We start from the raw sequence: 24435 nt of genomic DNA, 5'->3' as shown, positions 1-24435 counted from the left end.
ATTCTCTGCTTTCGCTTTCATCCTTGCCCCCTTTTTTTCATCCTCTCCTCACACTTATGTTCTGCCCTCTCATCTTCCAACCCTGATCCTCCCCTTCTGTTTCTGCCCCACTTCCTTCCGTCTCTATCCCCATCACGTCTTCTATCCTCCCTTCCTTGATCTTACCGTCCATCCTTGCCCTGCTAGCAGGAGGCGCAGCACTTTGGGGGGGTTAGGGGATGATGGGAAGTTGCAACAACCTTTCTTCAGCCTCTCCCGGGCTGCAATGAAAGAAGGGGGGGACCTCAGCTCTTCTTTTGCCTCGTGGCCTGAATCAGAAGGAAGGAGGGGGGGCACAACCCTCATGCTTGGCGCCTTTTGCAGTTGCACACCCCGAAAGCCGGCCCTAGCTGGACTTGGACCTAAGAATGGGGGCGTTGCAGCTCCTCTAGAACAATCAGCGCTGGTCCTGCCTCCGGTGATCCCTGCACTCTGCCACCCGTCTTAGCTCCCGTGCCATGACGCCTCCTGCTGCAGTTGGAGATGCTGGAAGGATCTGCTCGCGTGCTGGCCGGTCAGTGGGGTCTTTTAAGCCTCCTGCTCCTTTGCTCTACTCCTCACCCTGAGCTGAATCCACTCTTAATTCCTCCACCTAACCCTCTCACTCTTCCCCCCTCTATTCCTTTGTCCTGGGGCAATTGAAAAGCTGCAGATTTCTATGGGTGGCTTTTATTTATTTCCTTCCAAATAAAATGGTAAAATAAGAAAATAGTGTTTTGTTTTTTTTCTTCAATATTAGAAGTAATAGTTGAAATATTAAAGCCCTTTATTGTGATCCAAAATTGGTAACTTTTACATATTTGGTTTTTTGTGTGTGACTATGTATGCCTTTATATGTGTGTGTGTGTGTGTGTGTGTATTTTTTAATATTTTATTGGCCCAATGACCAGGAAATAATTTGGTCCAAATTCAGCCTTTTATTAGAAGCTTTTTGTTCTGTAAGATCCTCTCTGTGTGCCTCAATAAGTCTTGTGTAACTGTTTGGGATTCCTTTCCCTTTCTTTTCACAGGCACTCTTCATACGGAAGACTTCTGGATGATCATGAATATGGATCCTGGGGAAACTACAACAATCCTCTGTACGACGACTCCTAGTGGTGGAGAAACAAAAACCTGGCCATGAATTATTTAAAAAATACAAAACAAAACGGGATTTAATTTCTAAGTGTTTTGCTGTAAGGGTGACCGTTGCCTGATGTGCATCGAGTTTACAGTCCCAGGGCCAGGCTGCTCATTTTCCCTCCCCTCTGCTGAATTATACACAGGAACCAGAATAAGCACTTCAGGGAATCGATCCCAAAGCGAAATTGGACTAAATGGACCTGGACATGATTGCCTACTACTTAACCAAAGCTGCCGCATGATTGTAAACACAAGCCTTGGGGACTTCGCCCTCCTGTTTTTAACTTTGTGGCGTATCAGCCAGGAGAGAGCTGGTATTGGTGGGAGGCTTGAGTTTTAACATGGCACCTAAGCCCTCTTGCTTTTATTTTATTTTATTTTTAACACTTGCTTTTATTAGCTTCTATCTCTTCATGGCAGTTAGTACAGTGTGATTTAAACAGTCTGGTGTGGAAAGGTTGCAATAGAAACCTCGGGGGAAGTGAGGGAAGATGCCAGGATCAGCAATGTCCTCGCTAGCTCCGGTTTCCCCCTTGTTATCCTCTTACCAGGATATCGTATTTTTAGGAACGCTCCACCTTCATCTTGGCACAGCCTTGGTGGGTTGAGACTCAGTTTACTTTCTTTAGACACTTAAGTGGCCTTTTAGGTGGGAAGTTTCATTGCAAATTGGATTGAGTGAAAAATAGCCCTACTTAGATCTGCTATTTATTAAGATACAGAGGGAACCTTTGCTTCATGAGGCCTATCAAAATGTTAAGAGGACAGTCAGGACTGAAAGGGTCTTGAGCGGCTGCTTTGTTTGATCTTTTTCTGTCTGGCTAGTAATGGGTGTTATGTTATTGCTGCAGGTAAGTGCAAAGAAACAAATAGCTTTATTCAGCTGTGTGCATCTCTCCCCCTCCCTCCCCCCCCCCCCCCCCCCCAACAAGAGATCAACAGATTCATTATATTCTCCTGGTGAGTTTTATTATTAAAAGGTTTTATAGAGCTCCAGTGCAAATATAGCTATAAAACCTAGGATTGTTGAAACTGTTCCTCACAGGTGAGGTACATTTAAAGGAAAGGTGATCACATTTTTATTTGACTGTTCATATTGAAGCATTTTTAAGTCCGTGGTGCCTCTTGTGCGTGGCAGAATTAAAATGTTTGTCCTGAGCAAGACGATAGCCTTTATTACTATAGTAATATCATCACTGGGGCAGCTGTCACATACTGATTTAAAGAAAGAGAGAAAAAATGTAAAAAAGACAGGGGATTTCTTATTAATTTTTATTTGGAACAGAGAAAAGTGCCCCACAGGCCAATCGTCTTGTTGTCATAACTTGGACCACTGGTCCTGGTGCCTTTCACTTGGCAGTCCAAGGCAGAGAGGCAGATAAGAGACTGCAAGCCTGTCCACTTTTTATTTTCAGTTCCTAGGAAGTGAGAATTTCATTTTCTAAGATGGCCATTTAGAAGAAAAACACCCCCAACAGTCCTACCCTCTCACTAGGGTAATGGCAGCCTTCCTACCTGTGGCAAACGTGAACTATATTTGCTGTGAGGAGGAGGAGGAGGAGGCGATGTTGCTTCAAAAACCAAGCCGTCACGTACAAATGCACAGCGGGGTTGTTCTCTCAGAAGTTTTGGTTACATTACTCTGTGCTGCTTTTAACAAGCATGTTTATTTTCTTTAGTAGGATTTGCCAGGAATGGGAGAGTTTGAATCTGACATGTCTTTTTTCTTTTTCTTGTAATTTTTAACTTCTTTAGTTTCCTGTAACTTGAGCGGAGTACTCTCCAGCAAGCTTTTCCAGTCTCCCGAAAATAAGGTTATCTATTTCTCATAGGATTTCATCTTAGCACAGATTAATCTGCCCCGGGGGTTGTAGCATGGTATTTCCCCTTAAATCTTTGAACTCGGGTGCCGCCTCTGAGGATGCCGCTCCTGTTGCCAGGCACGACAGCTCGGTTTTATGACTTATTCACTGAATCCGATGGGTGCACATCGAGCCGCCTCGCTTCTGAGGAGAGGCATTGTTCCCGCATGGGAGAGCTTTTTATAGCTTTAGTATTGGTGGTGCCACTGCTGCCTTGTGCAGTTGGTGCAAGAGCTTCACTGTTCATCCCCCAGTCTTATCAAACCTTTCTCTTTCCTTCAGGAGCCACCTTTTCAGTGTCTGAGATCTAAACTTAGTGGGAAGGGCATCCCGCAGGTCTGTTTCTGATATTCTGTGATGAGAAACTGCCTGACATCCTCGTTGGATGCAAGGCACAGTGTGTTGCACTAAATGATTAGCATTTGTTGTTTAAATCGGGGTGTCATTGCGTGTGCTTGTGAGAACTTAGAACATATCTAGAGCGTGGAACAGTGCTGCTGCTGCCTGGAGCCACCTTGCTGCTTCATTGCACTGTGCCAAAAGCGGGCTAAGACATTTGAGAATTTAGTGATCGACAAGGCAAGACAGTGCTGTGTCCAGGGCATTTAGTATTTAGCTATTTAGTCCAGCAGACAATCAAAAATATCATTACTTTATAATTCTGATGTTGCACAGCTGACAACTAATGGCATTCTCCCCAGTCTAGTTTGTTACTGTCAACAAAAATCGAACAATAAAATTGTTTACAAAGGAAAGGAACCATAGGCGGTAACTTTCAAAAAGGATTTACGTGCATAAATGGGCTTTTGAAAATTGCTACTTTACCCAGGCAGCCCGATTTGAGAATTCACTCCATAATTTGTGATTGGGATAAGAATGCTAATTGGTACCACTGAGATGACTGTGGGGCATCAAATTGAGGTTTCACCGATTTATAATTTAATTTTTTTTAGGCTCTTGTTTCAATGTACATATGTGAAAGTGTGTTTTGCGTGATAAAACCATTTACTGCTCAATAAATGCCTCGCCCTGTGCACCAAATGTTTATCGTGCGATAAATGGCGCTGACTTCGTTGCCTGTCTAAATATGGTAATGGCCATGCACACGGAGAGTGATTGGGGGGGAGGTGCAGATTACCTTAGGGAGAAGGGGCCATTTCTGGCAGAATGACCTGTTTCACTACCACGGATCCTGTGTTGGTGCCCTGGGCTGTAGCAGCAGAGGGAAAAGGAGCCCCAGGACCAGCGAAAGACGACTCTCAGCAAGCACCACAGCAGGGCAGGCGTCTGGGTGAAGAAAGCACGCAAAGATAAGCCAAAAGGAGAGGAAACGGTAATAGACAAACATCACGCTCTGAACTGGGCCTTGTCTCTGAGCAGAGATGTTTCTGCCCTTACCGGGCCCACGAGCTCTAGCTTTCTCACAGCAAGTGGCTGAGTGTGAAGGGGCTTGGCCTCGATACTTTTCTCTCGATAGTTTGCAGGTGTTGCTTGGTCCAAATACCATGCCGGTTCGTGTCTTCCATATTGGAAGTATTCTCCCCTGCACTAATGTGGTAAAACTATACTCTATTTTTGCACACTAGCCGAGTACACCGTGCATTATCAACTGTGAGGTTTTTTTTAGCTGTCTGTTTCTGAGGAATAAATTTGTAAAATTGCCTTCCCTATCCCTCAGTAACTGTCCAGAATTATTACGTTGGCCCCATAGTCCCAGAATTTGGTGGAAAAGGTGTTTTACAGGAAAAATGGGCTGGGTTCAATCCCTGGTGAAGCCAGGACTCTCGAGTACTTTAGCACACAGGCACCATGTCTATTTCTGTGGCAGAAATTCCTAACGAGGTGGAAATATGAGAGACGGTAAAAGGCGTTGATGAATAGGATGTCAAAAAATTTCTCTTTGTGGTTTGTTTTTCTTTTTAAAGGTTAGTTTTTTTAGGGTGTTTTTTTTTTTTTGTTAGGATACATAGTCATGTGCGAATCTCAGGAGCAAGGCCGTACAGGATTATAAATACTAAAACAGAGTGGGGCCTCTCTGGCACGTCTTGCTGTTTTGTTAAATCCAAATCTTTCATCTTTATCCCTCACAGCTATTGTGCTTTTATTTTTTTCTTTATGAAAAACTATTTGACAACTGGTTCAGCCCTCGTTGGTTGCTCTTTCCTTTTTCACAGGCAAAGAAATGCGTTTTAGTTTTTTTAATTTTAAGAAGCTCCTGAGAATGGCACCAAGATTGTAAAAAGCAGAGTTGGAAGAACCTTGTAAAATGTAAAAAGTTTCAAGCTAGAGCTGCTTGTTACTTGCGTATTACTGTTGTACCTTGTGATGTAAATATGCACGTGGGACACGCAGGCTCCCTTTCAGCTCTGATAGCGGTCCCAAGGTTCCTCCTGGCAGTGTGCTGTGTGTTTATAAAATAGCATATTTTCTCCTTCTCTTCCTTACCTTACCACACTCTTTCTGGTTTTGTTTTCATCTCCCTCTCTCCCCTAACATGTGCTTTGTACTAGTTCCCTGCTGCTGCTTACCAGTTCGCAGCCTTTCCCGCTTAGCCATCTTTTCTCCCAAGCTCCTCATGTCACTCCTAGTCCTTCGCTGCCAGTGGCGCACCCTCTTTGCTTGCTGTGATACCCTTTTACCCCATTCTGTTTTCAGAAGGGCATTTTTTTTTTTTTGCAGTTATCATGCACCTTATAACCAGGACAAAACCATGATGTAGCACATATTTTGAATGAGTCAGGAGTTTTACCCATGCTCTCCTATCCTTGCAGTAAATGGGAATATTTTTATCCAAGTCTGAAAATAAATAAGGAAATCTTTTGTACAGTGAATTTATACAGCATATGAAAATTGTCCTGATTAAAATCACTTGTTGCTTGTCCCATTATAGTAATTGCTTCTTATTACTTGTTTCTGGGGCTTTATTTGTATATTTACTGGTGCCTTTTGAAACCGTGGTCCTTCTCTGCCAGTTTATTCAGTGTTTCTATAAGTAAACTGGGCAACTAATCGGTCTTTTAAAACTGTGGGGTTTTGCCATTGAGAAAAAATGTCATGTTAGGAGCTATTCCCATCTGTGCAGGTTTCTCTGGTCTTTTGATCATTTTTTAATGCCTTGTTGCCAAAAAAAAAATAAAAAATTACAAAACAAAATTAAAATGTTAATGAGGTAAGAAAGGGTGCTAGCAAGGCAGTCGTCTCAAGTTTCAGGAGCCTCAGGCTGCCACGATGCATTGCCAGTTTTGCACTGGAGAAGCCATCTGTGGCTGTCGGGTGTAGAACTAGAGCCCTGGAGGCACAAATAGTAATTGCTACCAAAACCTGAAGCTTTGGAAATAGACCACCGACCGTGTTGTGAGTGACTGCTGAGCTGATAAGTAGTGTGCAAAGCTAAATAAATACAAGGATGTCGTACGAGATTCCTCTCTCTACTTTTGCCGGAGATAGGAATGAGTGCCCATATATGTTATGAAATAATACCTCAAAGCTGTTTAGTACAAAGGGGTCACATTACCATCTGTCGGGTCACTGTGCCAGCAAAATGATAGAGAGTTGCTAAGTGAAAATAAAGCTAGATTAACCGTAAAAGGTCATAATCAACAGGAAAAACGCCTCTGCCCAATCCATACTGACTTGAGATTCATATTACTGTGCTTATCATATGTTGAGGCTCCCTTACCTTTAAGGCCTCCATTTTCACCTTGGGTGTAATTGAGTTCCTTAAAATACCATGTGCCCTTCCTTTTTGTCCTCTTATAATTAATTAGGGAACTCTTATACAAGGTGTTCATGATTAGAGTAAAAAAAACAAAACAAAAAAAAAAAACCCAAAACTATGATCTTTAGCTTAAAACTTTTTCCAGGGTTAGAAAAATTGCTAAGAAATGAGAGGTTTTGTTTAATTAGGATTTTTCATGCTTAGGAAGGTTAAGGCTCACAGTGGTGACTGTAGACTGGCACAGGGCACACAAATGCCACAAGCATTCCACGCTAAGCTTCCGATGCCTGTGCTGGCAGGAGTCAGTTGTGCTTAACCATATTACGGTTAGAGTGAAGGTCCATCCTGTCCTAGAAAACGAGTGCCTTGTCTCAATGCCCTCTGAGCTGCTACCTCTCGTTTATCTACGGAAAATAAATACCAGCTTCCAAAGGATACTTTGCAGGTTTCTTTTAAGCAGCATACAAATGTCATGGGGGCATGGATTTAGGGTGTCAGCTCTGTTTGTTTGTGTTATACAGAGAGGTCTGTTAAAAGCAAAGGAAAAAAAATCAAAGTCCACCAAAGTTGTTTCATTGGGTTCATAGAATTTGTGCCTATAGTTTTAAAAGTTAGTGCACTAATGTACACTCCTCTAAAAATGGTCATCTAAAAGTGAGATATTTCAATAGTACAATTTATCTTAGAATTCTTCAACTTAAACAACAATGGACCCTATCTTCTCTAGCACCAATTCAGATTTTTTCTGTCCTTTTTCATCCCCAGGTGGTAGTTCTCTATGTAAAACCACTCATGGTGGGGTAGGGAGGGTTACATAATGCCAGAAGGAGTTTCACTTGATCCTTAGGGATCTATACCATAAATGCAAGTGGGAGAAAGTATTCAAAGCATACTACCCTAGCACAATAATGACACAATGAAGATCTTTGAGATATTATGATCTACCGTGTTCCATGCAAACACATTCCTTTGCTATTATTCTTTTCACAGATGTACAGATTATATTCTGAATGTCTGAAATCTTCCATACGCCCGATTCCTTGTAAGCGTTGTGAGGAGTAGCATAGCTTTTCCATCAGAAACTTAGGGTTTAAAGGCTTTCTAATTGATGGATATTCATAGTGAGATGAACTCGAGTCATGCAGAGGCTGTGAAAAGGCAGCCAACGTGAGCAGTAATTCATTAAATGGGTCATTTTCAAAAGGAACATCTTGCAGGTAAGAGCATGTTTTATACATACGGGTGGCCTTTAACAAAATTACGCAACCAATATACGGGCAAACGTATGCGCATATGCCATGTTTGCATGTAAGTTTACCTGGACCAAGTGCAGGCATTCCTGGAGGTGGACTCGGGGAGGGATTTGGATTTACATGGATGCTCTGTAAAATTTGACTGTATGCACACACATTTTCAGGAAAATTTTGTGCACACCAAATAAGCCTAATTTGTACTGGGTAGATCTGGTGGGATCACTTTCAAAGCAGGACTTGTGCGCATTAAATCTATTCTAAAACACTGACATAACTTAGTGGTTATTTGTGGCGTTAAATTAGACAGGATGTTTCAAAATGACCCTCTAAACATTTTAAACTCTAGTCTAAGTTTAGAAATTGACTCAGTAAGCTGAATTATGAAAAGCCAGCTAATGAGCATATGAAGCAACAGAATGACAAATTTTGGTATTCTGTCTTTTTGCCTGGAAGTTTGTTCTCCCATTAACATATATGGTGAATAGTTTCATGAATGTGTAATTTGCAGAATATTTGCAAAATTAATTTTTTATTTTTGGAAGTTTTTGATAGCAGTCTAGAATCAGTGTTTAGGGACCAGCATTACTGTTTAGCAATTGGAAAAAGTTTTACGCTCAGCTAAATTGCCAGTTGAAGTGTGTACTGTGCCTTGCAGCACTGATAATAAATAAATAAAAAATACTGCGTTGGAGTATTAAACATTTAGTGCATTCTGTGCATGAGCTGTGCTGGAATGTATTTTTGTAGCACCAAATATACAATGAAAAATTACTTCCAGGGGTCAATTGCTCCCCTCCTCCCTTGTGTTCTGTTGCTAATTCATTTAGCAAGCGGGAATTTGAGAAGTATTTATTCGCTTGCCTGGCCTATAAATCCAAAACATTCCTTGCAAATCAACGTTTTCTTTCCTTTATAAAAAAAATAAGAAGTAATACACATGGTTAGCGTGAATTTAACAAATTTCTGATGCAGAAGACAGCACATTTCAGAGCAGGTCAGTATGAAGCGTCATCAAGGTCACCTCTACAAAGCCTTTATAATACCAATCTAGAGGGCATTACCTAAGGATGTTACACAGGTTAAGATTTTCACAGTTGAGCACAATAGGATTGATATGTACTTTTATAGCCATTATATACTGTGCTTAATTGTTCTCATGGCCTCGCAGATAACATTGCTCCTATTAATTTTTATTTAGCATGCAGTGTCATGGGAGTCTTGAATTGTTATGACCTATTTTGGGAAGGGCAGACTGACAGCAGTGAACCATTTATTCTGTTCACAATGTTGTTGAAGTCATCGGAAGCCCAAGTTTTGATGACCTGCATCTCATTCCTAGTTAACGTCAACAATTTGGATTCAAGATGATTGTGCATGTGAGTGTCCGATAGTTGTACACATGAGTGTAAGCAGAATACTGAATGTTTGTGGAATGTCTATGATGCCTCCTGTTATGTGTCTTGGCTAACATTTTTCTGGCTTTGACCTTTTTTTTTTAAATCTCTTTTGACAAACATCATCCGTACTTTCTTTTATAGCCATTGCTATTCAATACGCACCCACAATAATTTTTGTAGTGCGCTTTCTAGAAGCCCAAAATAATTTTGGGTTGGTCAAGCCCAGTGAAAGGATTTGTTTTAGCCTCACTCCGTTCCATATAACACATGGCTTCTACTGTGGATGATGGTACTGATTTCATAGTAGCTAAAGAGCATTTCACCTATATATTAATTTCACACCTCCCTTCCCAACTCAGCCCCCTCACCAACCCCCACCCTGTTTTTATTTTACTAGCCTTGTAATTGAGATAATCCACCAGTCAAGATACACGGACCACAACTGCCTTTGAAGCTTAGAACAAATGCACACTTGAGCCCTCTGGTGGGGTAGCACTGTGGGGCTGCATCTAGCGCTCCCCTGCTTGAATGGTTATCAATGACATTTCAGGAGTTCTACAACAGAAATGCAGTTTTTCCACAATCTGTATATATCTGTTTCTCATGGGCTTCTTCGCAAAGCTCAGTATATCAATTTTATTTGCTTGGCTACTTTTATTGCATTTTTAAATTTAGAACAAATGGTAACACATCAAACTGCTTCTTGGAAGTCAATGGTCAAATAGCAAGTTTACAAAAGTAAATCTTTCTGTGCACCTCAATGATTGTGTTATAAAATAATATTTCTGTGACCTTTTGCATCATTCCCCACACTCTGTACGTTTAAAAAAAAAATCATTCATAAAATAAAGATTATATTATTTACTTGGTTTTTTTGTCTTTCATGTTTGTGATACTAAAGTAAATTTCTATTAATCCTCAACATAATTGTCAGTAGAAAGAAATGAAAGATGTTTTTTTTTTTCTGTCCAGAAATGTAAGATTAAAATCATCCAGAAGTCTCTCCAATTTAAGGCTTGCACATGTTTTTTTAAGGAGAAACTGTGAAGCAATGTATTATAGGGATGTGAATCGTTTTTCAACGATTAAAATTATCGTCCGATAATGTTTATATCGTCTTAAATCGTTATAGAACACGATACAATAGAAATTCTAACGATTTATCGTTACAAATCGTTAAATCGTGTTAGTGCGCACTAACTCGAGTTAGTGCGCACTAACTCCCCGTTAGTGCGCACTAACTCGATTTAGTGCGCACTAACTGAAAATGATACAAATAAACACTTTCCAGGTCACTGAAGGTCAGTTAGGAATGAATATGTGTTCCTATTGGCTGGCTGCCCTCTTATCTATTGATATTACCAAGGTTACCACTGAGGTGATGGTTGGGGGGATGGGAAATGGAACTGGAAACTAACGAACACCAACAGAAAATGAAACAAAGTGTTCACACTTCCCAGGTCAGTAAAGGTCACTTAGGAATGAATATGTATGTATGTATTCCTATTGGCTGGCTGTGCTCTTATCTATTGATGTTACCAAGGCTAACACTGAGGTAATGGTTGGGGGGATGTGAAATGGAACTGGAAACTAACGAACACCAACAGAAAATGAAACACAGTGTTCACACTTCCCAGGTCAGTAAAGGTCACTTAGGAATGAATATGTATGTATGTATTCCTATTGGCTGGCTGTGCTCTTATCTATTGATGTTACCAATATGGTTGGGGGGATGTGAAATGGAAACAGTTGGAAGCTTGACAAAAAAAGTAATGTAATGATCAGCACTCACGTGACTAGAACTTGTTTGTTTATTATTTTTGTTAGCAGGCACCTGAAATGCTAGTGCATGTTGAATTTGCCAATCACTGTGCATTTTAGAAAGGTGGTCCTGGCTGGAACTGTACACAGTTCAAATATATGTAATTGATTGTTGGTAAGTGTATTTTTTAAGTAGCCACACTGGCACCAGTATGTTTACTTTTCCTCCTACTTAACTCACTAGCTCAGCTTTGTAAGAAGGGCTTCTCTGCTTGTGTGTTGTTTTTGTTTGGTGTGAGGAGAGCAGAAACATCAGATCTTTATTCAATCTACTACAGTCATCTCTTACAGTGCCCTATCCCTATTAATACCAGGAGTGTTGTGATCTTCCTGCACACAGTGCCCTAACCCTGATACCAGTCTGAGACAGCTCCCTCCCTGCATTACTAGTGAGAGGCTGGCTTCACAGACAGGGGGGAGCTGCCTGACCCTCACTCCTGACTTCCCCCATGCCCCAGCTAGTGAATGGTGTGTGGGTGAGGGGGGGGGGGAGGATGGTGAAGTCTGAGACAGCTCCCTCCCTGCATTACTAGTGAGAGGCTGGCTTCGCAGACAGGGGGGAGCTGCCTGACCCTCACTCCTGACTTCCCCCATGTCCCAGCTAGTGAAGGGTGTGTGGGTGAGGGGGGGGGGGAGGATGGTGAAGTCTGAGACAGCTCCCTCCCTGCATTACTAGTGAGAGGCTGGCTTCACAGACAGGGGGGAGCTGCCTGACCCTCACTCCTGACTTCCCCCATGTCCCAGCTAGTGAATGGTGTGTGGGTGAGGGGGGGGGGGGAGGATGGTGAAGTCTGAGACAGCTCCCTCCCTGCATTACTAGTGAGAGGCTGGCTTCACAGACAGGGGGGAGCTGCCTGACCCTCACTCCTGACTTCCCCCATGTCCCAGCTAGTGAATGGTGTGTGGGTGAGGGGGGGGGGGGGGAGGATGGTGAAGTCTGAGACAGCTCCCTCCCTGCATTACTAGTGAGAGGCTGGCTTCGCAGACAGGGGGGAGCTGCCTGACCCTCACTCCTGACTTCCCCCATGTCCCAGCTAGTGAATGGTGTGTGGGTGAGGGGGGGGGGGGAGGATGGTGAAGTCTGAGACAGCTCCCTCCCTGCATTACTAGTGAGAGGCTGGCTTCACAGACAGGGGGGAGCTGCCTGACCCTCACTCCTGACTTCCCCCATGTCCCAGCTAGTGAATGGTGTGTGGGTGAGGGGGGGGGGGGGAGGATGGTGAAGTCTGAGACAGCTCCCTCCCTGCATTACTAGTGAGAGGCTGGCTTCACAGACAGGGGGGAGCTGCCTGACCCTCACTCCTGACTTCCCCCATGACCCAGCTAGTGAATGGTGTGTGGGTGAGGGGGGGGGAGGATGGTGAAGTCTGAGACAGCTCCCTCCCTGCATTACTAGTGAGAGGCTGGCTTCACAGACAGGGGGGAGCTGCCTGTCCCTCACTCCTGCCTTCCCCCATGTCCCAGCTAGTGAATGGTGTGTGGGTGAGGGGGGGGGGGTGGATGGTGAAGTCTGAGACAGCTCCCTCCCTGCATTACTAGTGAGAGGCTGGCTTCACAGACAGGGGGGAGCTGCCTGACCCTCACTCCTGACTTCCCCCATGTCCCAGCTAGTGAATGGTGTGTGGGTAAGGGGGGGGGGGGGGGGGGATGGTGAAGTCTGAGACAGCTCCCTCCCTGCATTACTAGTGAGAGGCTGGCTTCACAGACAGGGGGGAGCTGCCTGACCCTCACTCCTCCGGGGTATTGTGATCTTCCTGCACACAGTGCCCTATCCCTGATACCAGGGGTGTTGTGATCTTCCTGCATGCAGTGCCCTATCCCTATTAATACCAGGAGTGTTGTGATCTTCCTGCATGCAGTGCCCTATCCCTATTAATACCAGGAGTGTTGTGATCTTCCTGCATGCAGTGCCCTATCCCTGATATCGGGATGTGTGCAAGAAGATCACAACACCCCCGGTATCAGGAATAGGGCACTGTGTGCAGGAAGATCACAACACCCCCAATATCAGGAATAGGGCACTGTGTGCAGGAAGATCACAACACCCCTGGTATTAGGGATAGGGCACTGTGTGCAGGAAGATCACAACACTCCTGGTATTAATAGGGATAGGGCACTGTGTGCAGGAAGATCACAATACCCCTGGTATCAGGGTTAGGGCACAAGTTCTAGTCACATTGACTGATCACATTACTTGTTTTGTCAAGCTACCAACTGTTTCCATTTCCCATCCCCCATATACTGTCAGTAGGAAACTTGGTAACATGAATAAATAAGAGGGCAGCCAATAGGAATACATATTCATTCCTAAACTGACCTTAACTGACCTGAAAAGTGTCAAATTGTATCATTTTCAGTTAGTGCGCACTAACTCCCAGTTAGTGCGCACTAACTCGAGTTAGTGCGCACTAATCGGAAAAAACGATTTTTAACGATTTTTTAACTAAAAAATCGTGCCTAAGACGATTTTCTTGCCCTGCCACACGATTTCTATCGTTAAGACGATATGGAAAACGATTCACATCCCTAATGTATTATACTGTGACAAAATGACAGTGGTAGAGGGAAAAGGAGTGAGGGTGTTGGTGATTCCCAATAACTGAAACAAAAATAGAGGGGGATAGAAGACCATAAAAAGCTCACTTTTTTTTTTTTTTTTTAGAAATGATTAAAGACAACCCAGCTTGAAGTAGCCCCAGCTTGCTAGAGGCTGCTTGCCACAATGGTATCATGGAGCAGCCTTTCCTGTGTGGGACATTTTATATTGAGCTTTAAGTAATGGTATCTATAAAATCTTTTGGCACATACATGAATGTTGTTCAGAAGCTGAGAACTATGCATGCTTTGTAAATACTAGCAGAAATTGTTGGGGAGACAAGGTTTGAGAGAGATAATGTCTCATAATTCCAGTTATGTCAGTTATTCCTGCCTCGCCTGCACAAATAGCTACAGTACATAAGGTAGTGGAGTGATGTTGAGCAAATATTGTAACTTGGTTACTTACCCACCCTGAATTGCTGAAACCTTTACTTTCAGAACAGAGCACAGGTGTAGCAAAGTCATGAAAGGCCCAAGTTCAGTCCTTCTTTTCAGGCACTCCAGTCTGTCAATCCTCTTTCCCCTCTAACACTCTTTCAGTTCCTTTACCTCCCTACTTCTACCCTTCCCCTCAGTACCTCCATCCATGTTCTCTGCCTTCATGCTATGTTTGTCTTCTGCACCTCTCCATTTGTCTCTCCACCATAAGCTACAACTTCAGGGGTGTTTTTTTTACCCATAATTCCCCAATTTCCTTTTTTCCCCTTCTGTGATCTCCTTTTCATCTTCCACTTTCTCAAGTAGTCCAGATTGTACCTAATCTGTGCCCCTTTCATATGTAAAAAAAATAACAAAGGGGACTACCTTACACCGTGGAAGATTTTATTAGAGGTGCCCGACTCGAACTGAGTTTCGCCAACAAGGCTGCATCAGGGGCTTACAACGCAGCGATCTGTCAAAGAACAAATAATACTGCCCATCAACCACAGACATCCATTTTGCTCTGTATAAACTGAAGCCTTTCCCTTATTTTCTAACTTTTGTCCAAGCCTACTCTAATGTATGGCAGACACCAGAGTCTTCCTTCTCCCTTCTGCATCCCCCTCCTCTGCTGTCCCCCCATCACTCCTCTGCATTCTAACCCAACTTTCTCATCTCCCTGCTGTATCTAGCCCTCTCATCCCTTTGTGTCTGTCCCTTGCATGGGCGTCATTTCTTTGCAGCCCCTCTTACAGGTCTCCATCTCCCTCTCCTACCAATACGTCAGTGCAACAGGATAATTTTCTCTATTTCCTTTGGCTACCTGGAGGATGGCCGGGCCTATTGATTCCTGTACTCCCCCTCCCCCCAGAGTAGACCAGGAGCATTATCATTCTCTCATGTAGAAACCAAGCCTGATTCTGCCGCCTCTTCCTCCAGTGGTGACCGGGTCCAATGCTGCCTCTTCAATTCCCCCCCTTTTTGGGTCAAGTCCAACATTACTGCTTCCCCTGCCCCAATATGCAGTAAAGAGTTTCTACTCCCTCCTGTGATAGCCAGGTCTAGTAGTTTCTTCCTCTTGTACAAGGCTGGATCTAATGCCACCTTTTTGCCCAGCATGCCACCATTTCTTATGGGCCTGGGTGCTTTGCACGCCCTATTGTTATGCCACTGTGGGGGAGACGGTGAGAAGACACAGGAGGAATAAGATGGGGCAAGAGGATATGAGGGAGATGGCAAAATTCCATGAACAATGGAAAAGGTTAAAAGTCAGAAAGGTAGGAAACCAATAAATAACCTGTTTGATTTAAGATTACACTTGTTTCAATTAATACAGCTGTTAAAAATTAAAGAATTTTTTTTCTGCATATATGTCTGCCAGTGATCCTGCAATAATATCTTTGCCTCATTCTGGGTCTCTTTGGGCACTCTGGATTCTTTAATTTCAGCTTTTGGAAAACGAGTTGTCCATGATTTAACACAAATTATCATGTACCCCTTATTTTCATAGTCCCTCCAGATACACATAGTTAGCTATTGCAGGGCTCCAGGCCTATTCCTCCTTTGTTATTAAATCTGCAGATAAAGTTGGAGGCATCATTATTTTGGACAGAAGTAATTACATTCAGGAGGTTGTCCAGCAGTTATCTGATACCCAATATGTGCCCCTCTTACAGTATACCACCTATGTCCTACAAGAGGAGATCTGTGAAGTTGTGCAACATGGTGTTAATGCTGGCTACATCACTATTTGTGAATTCCTTATTGAAAAATTTCCAGTTGCCTTTGTTTTTTATGTACTTCCAAAAATATATAAATCATTAGTTATTCCCTCTGGATGCCCGATTGTTGTAGCTATTAGTTCTGTTTTAGAACTTTTGTTCATTTTTGGAGACAGATTTCTCCAATCTGTTGTGTGCTATACCACATTATCAGAATGATATGAGTCAAATTAACTAGAGAACGTGTGGGCATGAAACTCTTGTTGGATGTTGGAGTATGATAAGTGCAAAGAAGCCAAGAGGATTGGGCCATCAACTGTCCTTTTGCTGATGGCCCAAACCTCTTGGCTTCTTTGCACTTGAATTATCATACTCCAACATTCAATAGTTCAACATCCAATACTTAATTTGACTCGTATCATTCTGATACACAATTTTTTGTGTGTTTCAGGACCAACAAATTAAAAGGGACTATAATGGGAGCAACTATGGCTCCCGATATTGCCTGCTTTTACATGCTAGCATTTGAGTCCCATTGGCTGCACACATCTCCATTTTGGCTTTTTATTCACACCAGACAAGTGGACACATCTGTAGCAACACCTCTTCCTGTAGGCTCTGAGTATTTTTTTTTTATTTTTCCTAGGTGTGGTGATACTCAACTAAATAAATGAATATCTCCCAAACATGTGCTTTAATGAATGTTTTTATATTCAGTAAAATCCACATAGTTAGGCTGCACTCGCATTTGACTGCTATACAAATCAATGAAATAACTAAAGGGCATAGTAAAGCTGTTTCCAAAATCTTGGTTTTGGGAAAACTGTACTTGTTCTGAACATTGAACTTGGATGTTGTCTTATTGTGTCAAGGGTGAAGACATAAAAAAAAAAAATGATGCAGAGCCTGCAACGTTGTACAGTTTGTGAGAGTGGAATGTTGTATTCCACAGAGAGAGTCATCAATAAGTCATTCTTAAGTACAGTCTGCCAAGAATAAGAACCAAAATAGGCACATCTATTTCTTTCTGCACAAGTTTCAAAGATGATATAAGACATAGAAAAGTATAACACCTCTGCATCGGTAGCTAGGCACTATACTTGTCTTCATGATTGGTTTTGGAGGAAGCTTTTTTTTTTTTTTTGGATTACTAAAGAAAGAAGACCTTACAGCGATTGCACAGTATAGCCTAACACAGAGGTGGGCAAATTACAGCCCGTGGTCCATCATTACCTTTCTCCAGGCTCGCCTATCTCTCTTGGTAAAGTTACTTTAGATGTAGCCCGTTGATCCTCTGATTTCCCTGCTTAGAGTGTCGTCCTTAATGGATCGCGGAAACATGCGACATCAGGCTTCGACTGTTGTCAGGTATGTGGTCAGGCAGATCAGAGCAGCGGTGCCATTTAATGATTCCCTGGCAGGATTCCCAGCCCCACCAGCAAGAAGTGGCCTTATGCCACATGGCAGAGCACTGGTGTGGTTCACACACCCCACCAGTGAGGGCCACACACTGGTGAGCCTGAATTTGACCTACTAACAGGCTTCCAGCTCCCAGCCAGCTGGAAGGAGATAATGACCTGGAGAGGAGTGGCGTGGCTATAGTGAGTTGTAAAGGGGAGGGAAGAGAGTGAGTAAGAGGAAAGGGGGTAAGAATAAGAGAAGGGGATTGAGTGGGAGGGTGAGTGACAGTGGGGAGAGAAGAGGGGTGGGGTGAATGACAGAGGGAAGAGGGTGAGTGGGAGTGAGTGACTAGGAAGGGAAGGGAATTGAGTGGGAGAGTTAGTGACTGAAGGGAGGGAAGTGGGGTTGTGTGAGGGGGAGGGGTTAATAACTGAAAGGTGAATGAGGTGGAAGGGAAGAAGTGAGAGGGTAGAAGGATTCTTGAGTGTGTGTATAGGAGAGAGAGAGAAGAGAGTCTGTATTCCCACACTACAATTTCAGGGTGACTGGAAATTAAGTTCCCAGGTATGGAGAGAGGGATTCTTTTTTTATCCTTATTAGTTTTAATTATTGAGTACTGTTTGATATGTCTTCTATTTTGAAATATTTAATTGATATTTGGGAAATGTTTAGCGTTCTTTTATCCTTTATCCTTATTCTTCTTAATTAGATGTTCCATTCATCAATTTTGAAATAATCTTTGTATTAATATTAGTTACTTTTATGACTGAGTTATATTTCTTGATTTTGTTTTATGTGGAATGGTGATGTTTCAGTTTTTGCATTATTGCACTGGATATGAGTCTGGCTTGTAATGGCTTCCGGTTCAGTTTTGTTTAGTTTTTTTTGTTTGTGCCTACTTATACTCTAAAGTCTTTATTTTTATTTGGTGAGGTTCTATCTGTGTTCTGCATTTGTGACAGAGATGAGGTAGGTCTGCTAGCCAGGAAAATGCTTTGTATCTCTGGCATTTAAAATGTATCCCTGCTAGGTTGAAGGTTGTGCTGATTTTGGGTAGAGGCTGGGATCCATGATTGAAGGGGCTCCTCAGGTGCTAAAATGATGGTGCTGAAGCCTGTTGGATGCTGAAATGCCTGCAGCTCGTGCTGGGGGTTTGACTGTCAGGCCGAGCAGCTCCGAGAGGGACTCCCCCATCCCCTCCCCCCCGCTGGCCCCTGTTGCGGCTGATAACTTGTAATATGGCCCCAGCACACAAACGTTTGCCCACCCCTGACCTAAAATGGTGAAAGAAGGCTTTTGGGAACTGGGATCCCTACGTGAGAAAAACTCATATTCACATTGCATCCTACATTTCTAAGACCGTGTTTGTTTTTGTTTAACAGATTTTTTTTTATTTTTTTTTTTCCCCCCTTGTTTATTTACAGTTTCAATTACCATCATTTAGGAAAGGTAAATACTGCAAAAATAGGGAGGGGCAAAGTTCACATCCCAGCAGGATCATTTCATTCTTTCCCACAGAATGAATCCGGCATCTAAAAATATTGCAACAAGACTGCCTTTCAGGGAAAACGTGACACGGTGAGGGAACTAGCCCGGCAGCAGCCTCCTTGGCAGCTGTGAGATTTTGGTCTTCTGGAAGCCTCAAGAGGGTTCCTTCCTGATTAGGTTCTCATTAGTGTGAAGAATGTCACACATGGGACGAGGCAATTATAAAGGCCGCACAGCCCCAGATATCCGAGTGCTAAAGGAGTGCAGCATCTGGAATTCTATCCACTGGCAAAGCCCAGTAATGATGAGAGTTAAACTGATCATTAAAAACCCCAAATTAACATCACTGCAGGACCAGAGAGCCTTGCACACACACAGGCTCAAAAGATTGGCAAAAGAGGAGGCAGAGCACAGAGAAGATAGAAATATTGGCCATAACTGTGCATATCGTTTAACATTCCAAGATTCAGGTTCAGTAGCTTTTACAAATACAGGGGCAATTTTCAAGTTGTCTGTGCCACAAAACCCTTTACCCTGCTAAATAAGTATGTGCCCAGGTAAATGGCTTAGGAATAACAGTCTCACTCTCCTACCCTCCCAGTCCTCGGCAGTCTTGCTCCTCAGCCCTCTTTCCTCCCATTTCTTAGCAGATTCATGTGCAGTGGAATAATGCAAAAACAGAAACATCACCAGTCCTAATAAACAAAATCAAGAAATATAAATCCATCATAATAGTTAACCATACTAATAAAAACAATATTTCAAAACAGATGACTAAGAGTATCTAATAAGTATAAAAACAACTTTAAACATTTCCCAAAAAGCAATGATATATTTCAAACTAGCAGACATATCAAATAACACCCAATCATTAAAACTAATAAGTGTAAAAAAAAATGTTCCCCTTGCCATGCTTGGGAACTTTTGATTTCCAGTCACCCTGAGATTGTTCTGGAATAGTGGATGGGAGACAGGAGAAGAGGGAACAAAAAAAAATTCTCATTCTCTCTCTCTCTCTCTCTCTCTCTCTCTCTCTCTCTCTCTCTCTCTCTCTCTCTCTCTTCTCTCTCTATATATATATATATATATATATATATATATATATATATATATATATATATATAGACATACACACACAAACACCCTTCTACCCTCCCCTTCCCCCTTTCCTTTCCCTCACTTATCAGTCACTCACCCCATTCTTCAAATTCACCCCTCCCTCCCTCTCCCTCACTCCCCTCAGTCACTCACAACCCTCACTCATCCCTCACTTTTATCCATTTTTCTTCCCTTTACTTCCCTCATATCCCTTCACTCTGTCACAACCCACCATATGTTTCAACCCTCCTCCCCCCTTCCTGGCGGTCTCTGTCGTTTTCTACCTCCTGTTGGTCAGGTGCAGAAAGTCCGCTGGCAGCAGATCCTCATTTCACCTGCTCCTCTCTCATGTATGCATGCTCACACAAATGCTTCCTCTCTTTTATATGCACAGTCTCACATACATACCAAACACACAGGCTCTCACACACACTCCTCCTGTCTCATATGCACTAGCCCACATCCACACACGCTCCCTCTCTCTCATATGCACAGGCTCTCACACACATGCACACTCCCTTTCTCTCATACAGTCTCTCACACAAATGCATTCTCTCTCTCTCTCATATACATAAGCACATGCTCCCTTTATCTCTACGCAAATGCTCACATAAACACTCCCTCTCCTCTGGTAACAAATTCCAGAGTTTAATTGTGCGTTGAGTAAAAAAGAACTTTCTCCGATTAGTTTTAAATGTGCCCCATGCTAACTTCATGGAGTGCCCCCTAGGCTTTCTACTATCCGAAAGAGTAAATAACCGATTCACATCTACCCGTTCTAGACCTCTCATGATTTTAAACATCTCTATCATATCCCCCCTCAGTAGTCTCTTCTCCAAGCTGAAAAGTCCTAACCTCTTTAGTCTTTCCTCGTAGGGAAGTTGTTCCATTCCCCTTATCATTTTGGTAGCCCTTCTCTGTACCTTGATTTGCTATAGAAGGGGTTGGATTGGTGGCAGATCGGGGGAGAAAATTGGAGTGATACCTGCTTTATCTTGTATTTATTTATTTCTAATAAAAATGTTTGGGGAGGAGGGAGAAGGAATTGGACCATAGTAGCAGCTTCTAGTGGGAATGCTGAGGGCAGATGGTACATTTCTCTGGCCCAGTGGTTCTCAACCTTTTCTTCTATCAGGACACTCCTGAGAAATGACGCTCACATGTGTGGCACGCTGACCACATGATAATCATGCGATTAAATATAAACACATGCTCTGCATCTACAGGAGCTCCCTGCTTCCTATCAGTGGGTGCAGAGCAGAACTAAGATATTTCCTTGTACAACCCTGTACAACATACAAAAAAGATACTCTGATTCTGGTCTCATCTTAACAGCATCACAAACTCCCTCTACTACCAGGTGCATTGTAAAATAATACAAACAAACCCCACTCTGTACACGTCTATCAAACCTGCTACACCGCACCAGCACTAACTCCAAGAAATGAAACAGCAATAGCCCTACCCATGAAAAGGCAGCAGTTCACCACCAGTGCAATATAATATTGAGAAAGTATAACAAATAAGGCTGATACAAACCTCTAGTAAAGTACCTCATCTCATTCACATACACTCAGATCACAGACAGACCTGTCTTTTCCAAATATAGAAGAAAAGACCACAAATTACAAATGTGGAAATAAAACCTGGAATGGAAACCCTAAGTCCACCTTCTGCATGCAGTGCAAAACTGGAGACTAGAAACATAAACATATTTCCTCCTTCACTAAGCAAAGTTCAAAGAGAGAAGAAATGCATATTCTCAAAACAGGCATAGTATGGTCCTTGTACCCAGTCACTCCCCTCCATGCCCTCATCATCCCTCACTTCTCCCAACTACTCAGTCATCCCTTCACATCCTCATATCCCTGTCCAACATTCCCGACACCCCCCACCCCTGCATCCTCTTCTCTGCGCTCCCTCTCTCCCCTGTTCAACTCTTTCTGCCCTTCCCTCAATACCTCTGACCACCTCTTTCCTACCACTTCCTGCTCAGCATCCCCCACTCCCCAACCCAGCCGCCCCACACCTCCATCTCTCCACTTTCATCTCTTTCCTGCCCAGCAGCCCCATCCCCTCCCTCCTCAACCCCTCCCTACCAGCAACCCCAACCTCCTTACCCCCCTCCCCAGACTCCTTAACCCTCCACGCCTTCCTGTTCAGTACATTTCCCCCTCCTCCTGGCTCCCAGCCTGCAGAAAAGCCTTCAGTCCAATCCAGAGTCTCCCTCCCTCTTTATCAGCAGCAGATGAGGGCAAGAAGCATTGAGGAGAAGAAGAAGATGAGGAGGCAGCAGAAGTCGGCAGTGAATTTATACAGCATGCACCTCTCTGCCTTGTGCTCCTGCTTTCACATCCAGGCCCCATGGGGTGAAGAGAGCATCAGCGGCCTCACCGCCAGGCAGAGGAAGATAAAGTTTGTCCTGCCAGGCCCATATGAACAGGAGTTGGTGATATCGTGATCTGATCTGGGTGAAGGAGGAGGGAACAATCTCCCTCTGGCCAGGAAGAGGAGAAAGAAGAAAGAACAGCTTCCTGCAATACCCAATAAAAGAGAAGTCAGCCAACTCCTGCCCAGACTGATGAGGAAAGATCGGTCTTCTGCTGGATCTGTGACGCACCTCCTGGGACTCTGCGACACCCTAGTGTGTCCCGACACACCTGTTGAGAACCACTGCTCTGGCCTACACTGCCTAGCATGATGCTTCTTCAGGAACACACGCCTCAGTAAGGGGTAGATTTTTAAACATACGCATGTGCGTGCATTACCCGGCGCGCACACATGGACAAGCGATTTTATAACATGCACACCAGCGCACGCATCTTATAAAATCCAGGGTGGTGCATGCAAGGGGGGCCGAAATAATGCAACTTTCCTATGGCGACACATTGCGGCCTTCCCCAGTTTCCTCCCAGTCCGCTCCAATTAAGGATATAATTTCAGAGGACAGTTCATTGCAGAAGGAAAGCGGGAAATGTTCCTTTTAGAGATGCCAATTTTGACTTGTACTTGATCAAGAAAATTTATTTAACAATTTTCAGTAAAACATATACAACAAATTTACATCTTCATCTCTCATATACAGTGACTATTGAAAGCTTATACCCCTTTGACTATTTTTTCACATTTTGTTGTGTCAATGGGTTAGACTTACATCTATTTAAATAAGGAGGATTTTTCCATTCATCAACACATCATACTCTACATTTTTCAGGGCCAAAATATTTTATTGATAGACATAGCATATATGTATCCTAAATACAAAGCTGAAGGCATTGGAATCACTGCCAACCATGAGCCCCTGTGCATTAAGGAGCAGCATGGGAGGGAACTTCCCTACCCCCACCCCCTGCCATACTCCCTCCTTCTTCCCCTGTCCTCCCCGACCCCTTAAAACATTCTACCTTTTTTTTTCCCTTTGTTTCAGAACTTACGCCAGCAGGTGATCCCCCAGCACAGCGGCAAATGTTCGCTGTACTGACCGCCTCCAGCTCCACCTCTCCCTGCCCCCCCCCCCCCCCCCGGACCGTCCCTTTTGTGAGGCCTGGCTCTTGTGCGCGTAACAGGAGTTACGCGCGCAGCCGGGACCCTTCTAAAATGTGCATGGCGCGCGTAATGCCCAGCCGCACGCATAACCCCAGGATTTTACGCGTGGGGGGGTTTTAAAATGTGGCCATAAGGTTCTCAATGCAGCCTCATATTTAGGGAACAGGTCATGCTGTAGTTGTTTCAATCTGTTTCTGGACTATTTTGTTTCTTTGAAGCTGGTGGGAAGTATGGCTGTGATTATCTTGACCGGCATTTTATTCTTTTATGATTTTTGTTTTTTGTTTGTGTTTATTAGCTTTGTCTTTTGCTATTATCTTTGTTTTCATGTTGTATTTTTTTTGCCTGTTATTTTTATATCTGGATGGTTTTTTTTACTGGGATTCCATTATTTTTATATTTGTTATTTTAGTGGCTATGCTTTTAATTTGTTTTTCTATAACGTATCTCGCTCCGAGTATCTTAGTATTGGGTGAGTAAGAAATGTACATATAATATATAAATGTCTTCTAAATTCTTCATATATCTTCTCTTTTCTGGGGCATGTTATGTTACAAGGGAACTAGAAAGCATATTGTTGCCCTCCACAGACTATTTTCTTATACCTGTGGGATCTCACTTTCACAGTGAGGCTCTCACATCTTTCTCTGGCCTTTAATGGCTCTTCCAAATAATTTAGAGGATTTTCATACCCCTGCCTCCTTCCTACAGGTATGCAGGGAATTCGATCTGTTTTGGTCCTCTTCAGCATTCCCCTCACCCCCCTAATGCAGAAGCTCTGAGAGAAGGCTTTCATCATTCAGCCTTACCTCGGGAGACCCACTGGGATCCTACAGGCTCTGATAAGTCTTGTTCCTTTTGATTTGTCTTACGTCTTCTGATTATCCTGGGAACCAGAGAAGCAACACAAGGGACTTTTATTCCTTGTGGCTCTGTCTATCGGTTTCTCTT

General features: G+C 43.2%; 1 protein-coding gene across 3 annotated transcripts in view; it reads left to right on the top strand.

Moving 5' to 3' along the window:
- PARM1 (prostate androgen-regulated mucin-like protein 1) overlaps positions 1 to 6908 on the top strand; it is a 123352-nt gene extending 116444 nt beyond the window's left edge. For 2 of the 3 annotated variants that reach the window (XM_029598419.1, XM_029598410.1), the window contains exon 4: positions 1050 to 6908. In XM_029598419.1, the coding sequence (XP_029454279.1) occupies positions 1050 to 1134 (85 nt within the window). In that variant the 3' untranslated portion in view covers positions 1135 to 6908. The remainder of the gene's footprint in view (positions 1 to 1049) is intronic. The other variant, XR_003856279.1, reaches the window with a different exon arrangement.
- The last annotated feature ends 17527 nt before the right edge of the window (positions 6909 to 24435 follow it).

This window comes from Rhinatrema bivittatum, chromosome 1 (genome assembly GCF_901001135.1).
Source record: "Rhinatrema bivittatum chromosome 1, aRhiBiv1.1, whole genome shotgun sequence".
In the NCBI taxonomy this organism is placed as follows: Eukaryota; Metazoa; Chordata; class Amphibia; order Gymnophiona; family Rhinatrematidae; genus Rhinatrema; species Rhinatrema bivittatum.
Note: the sequence above shows the minus strand (reverse complement) of the source record. Positions and strands in the feature narration are given on the sequence as shown.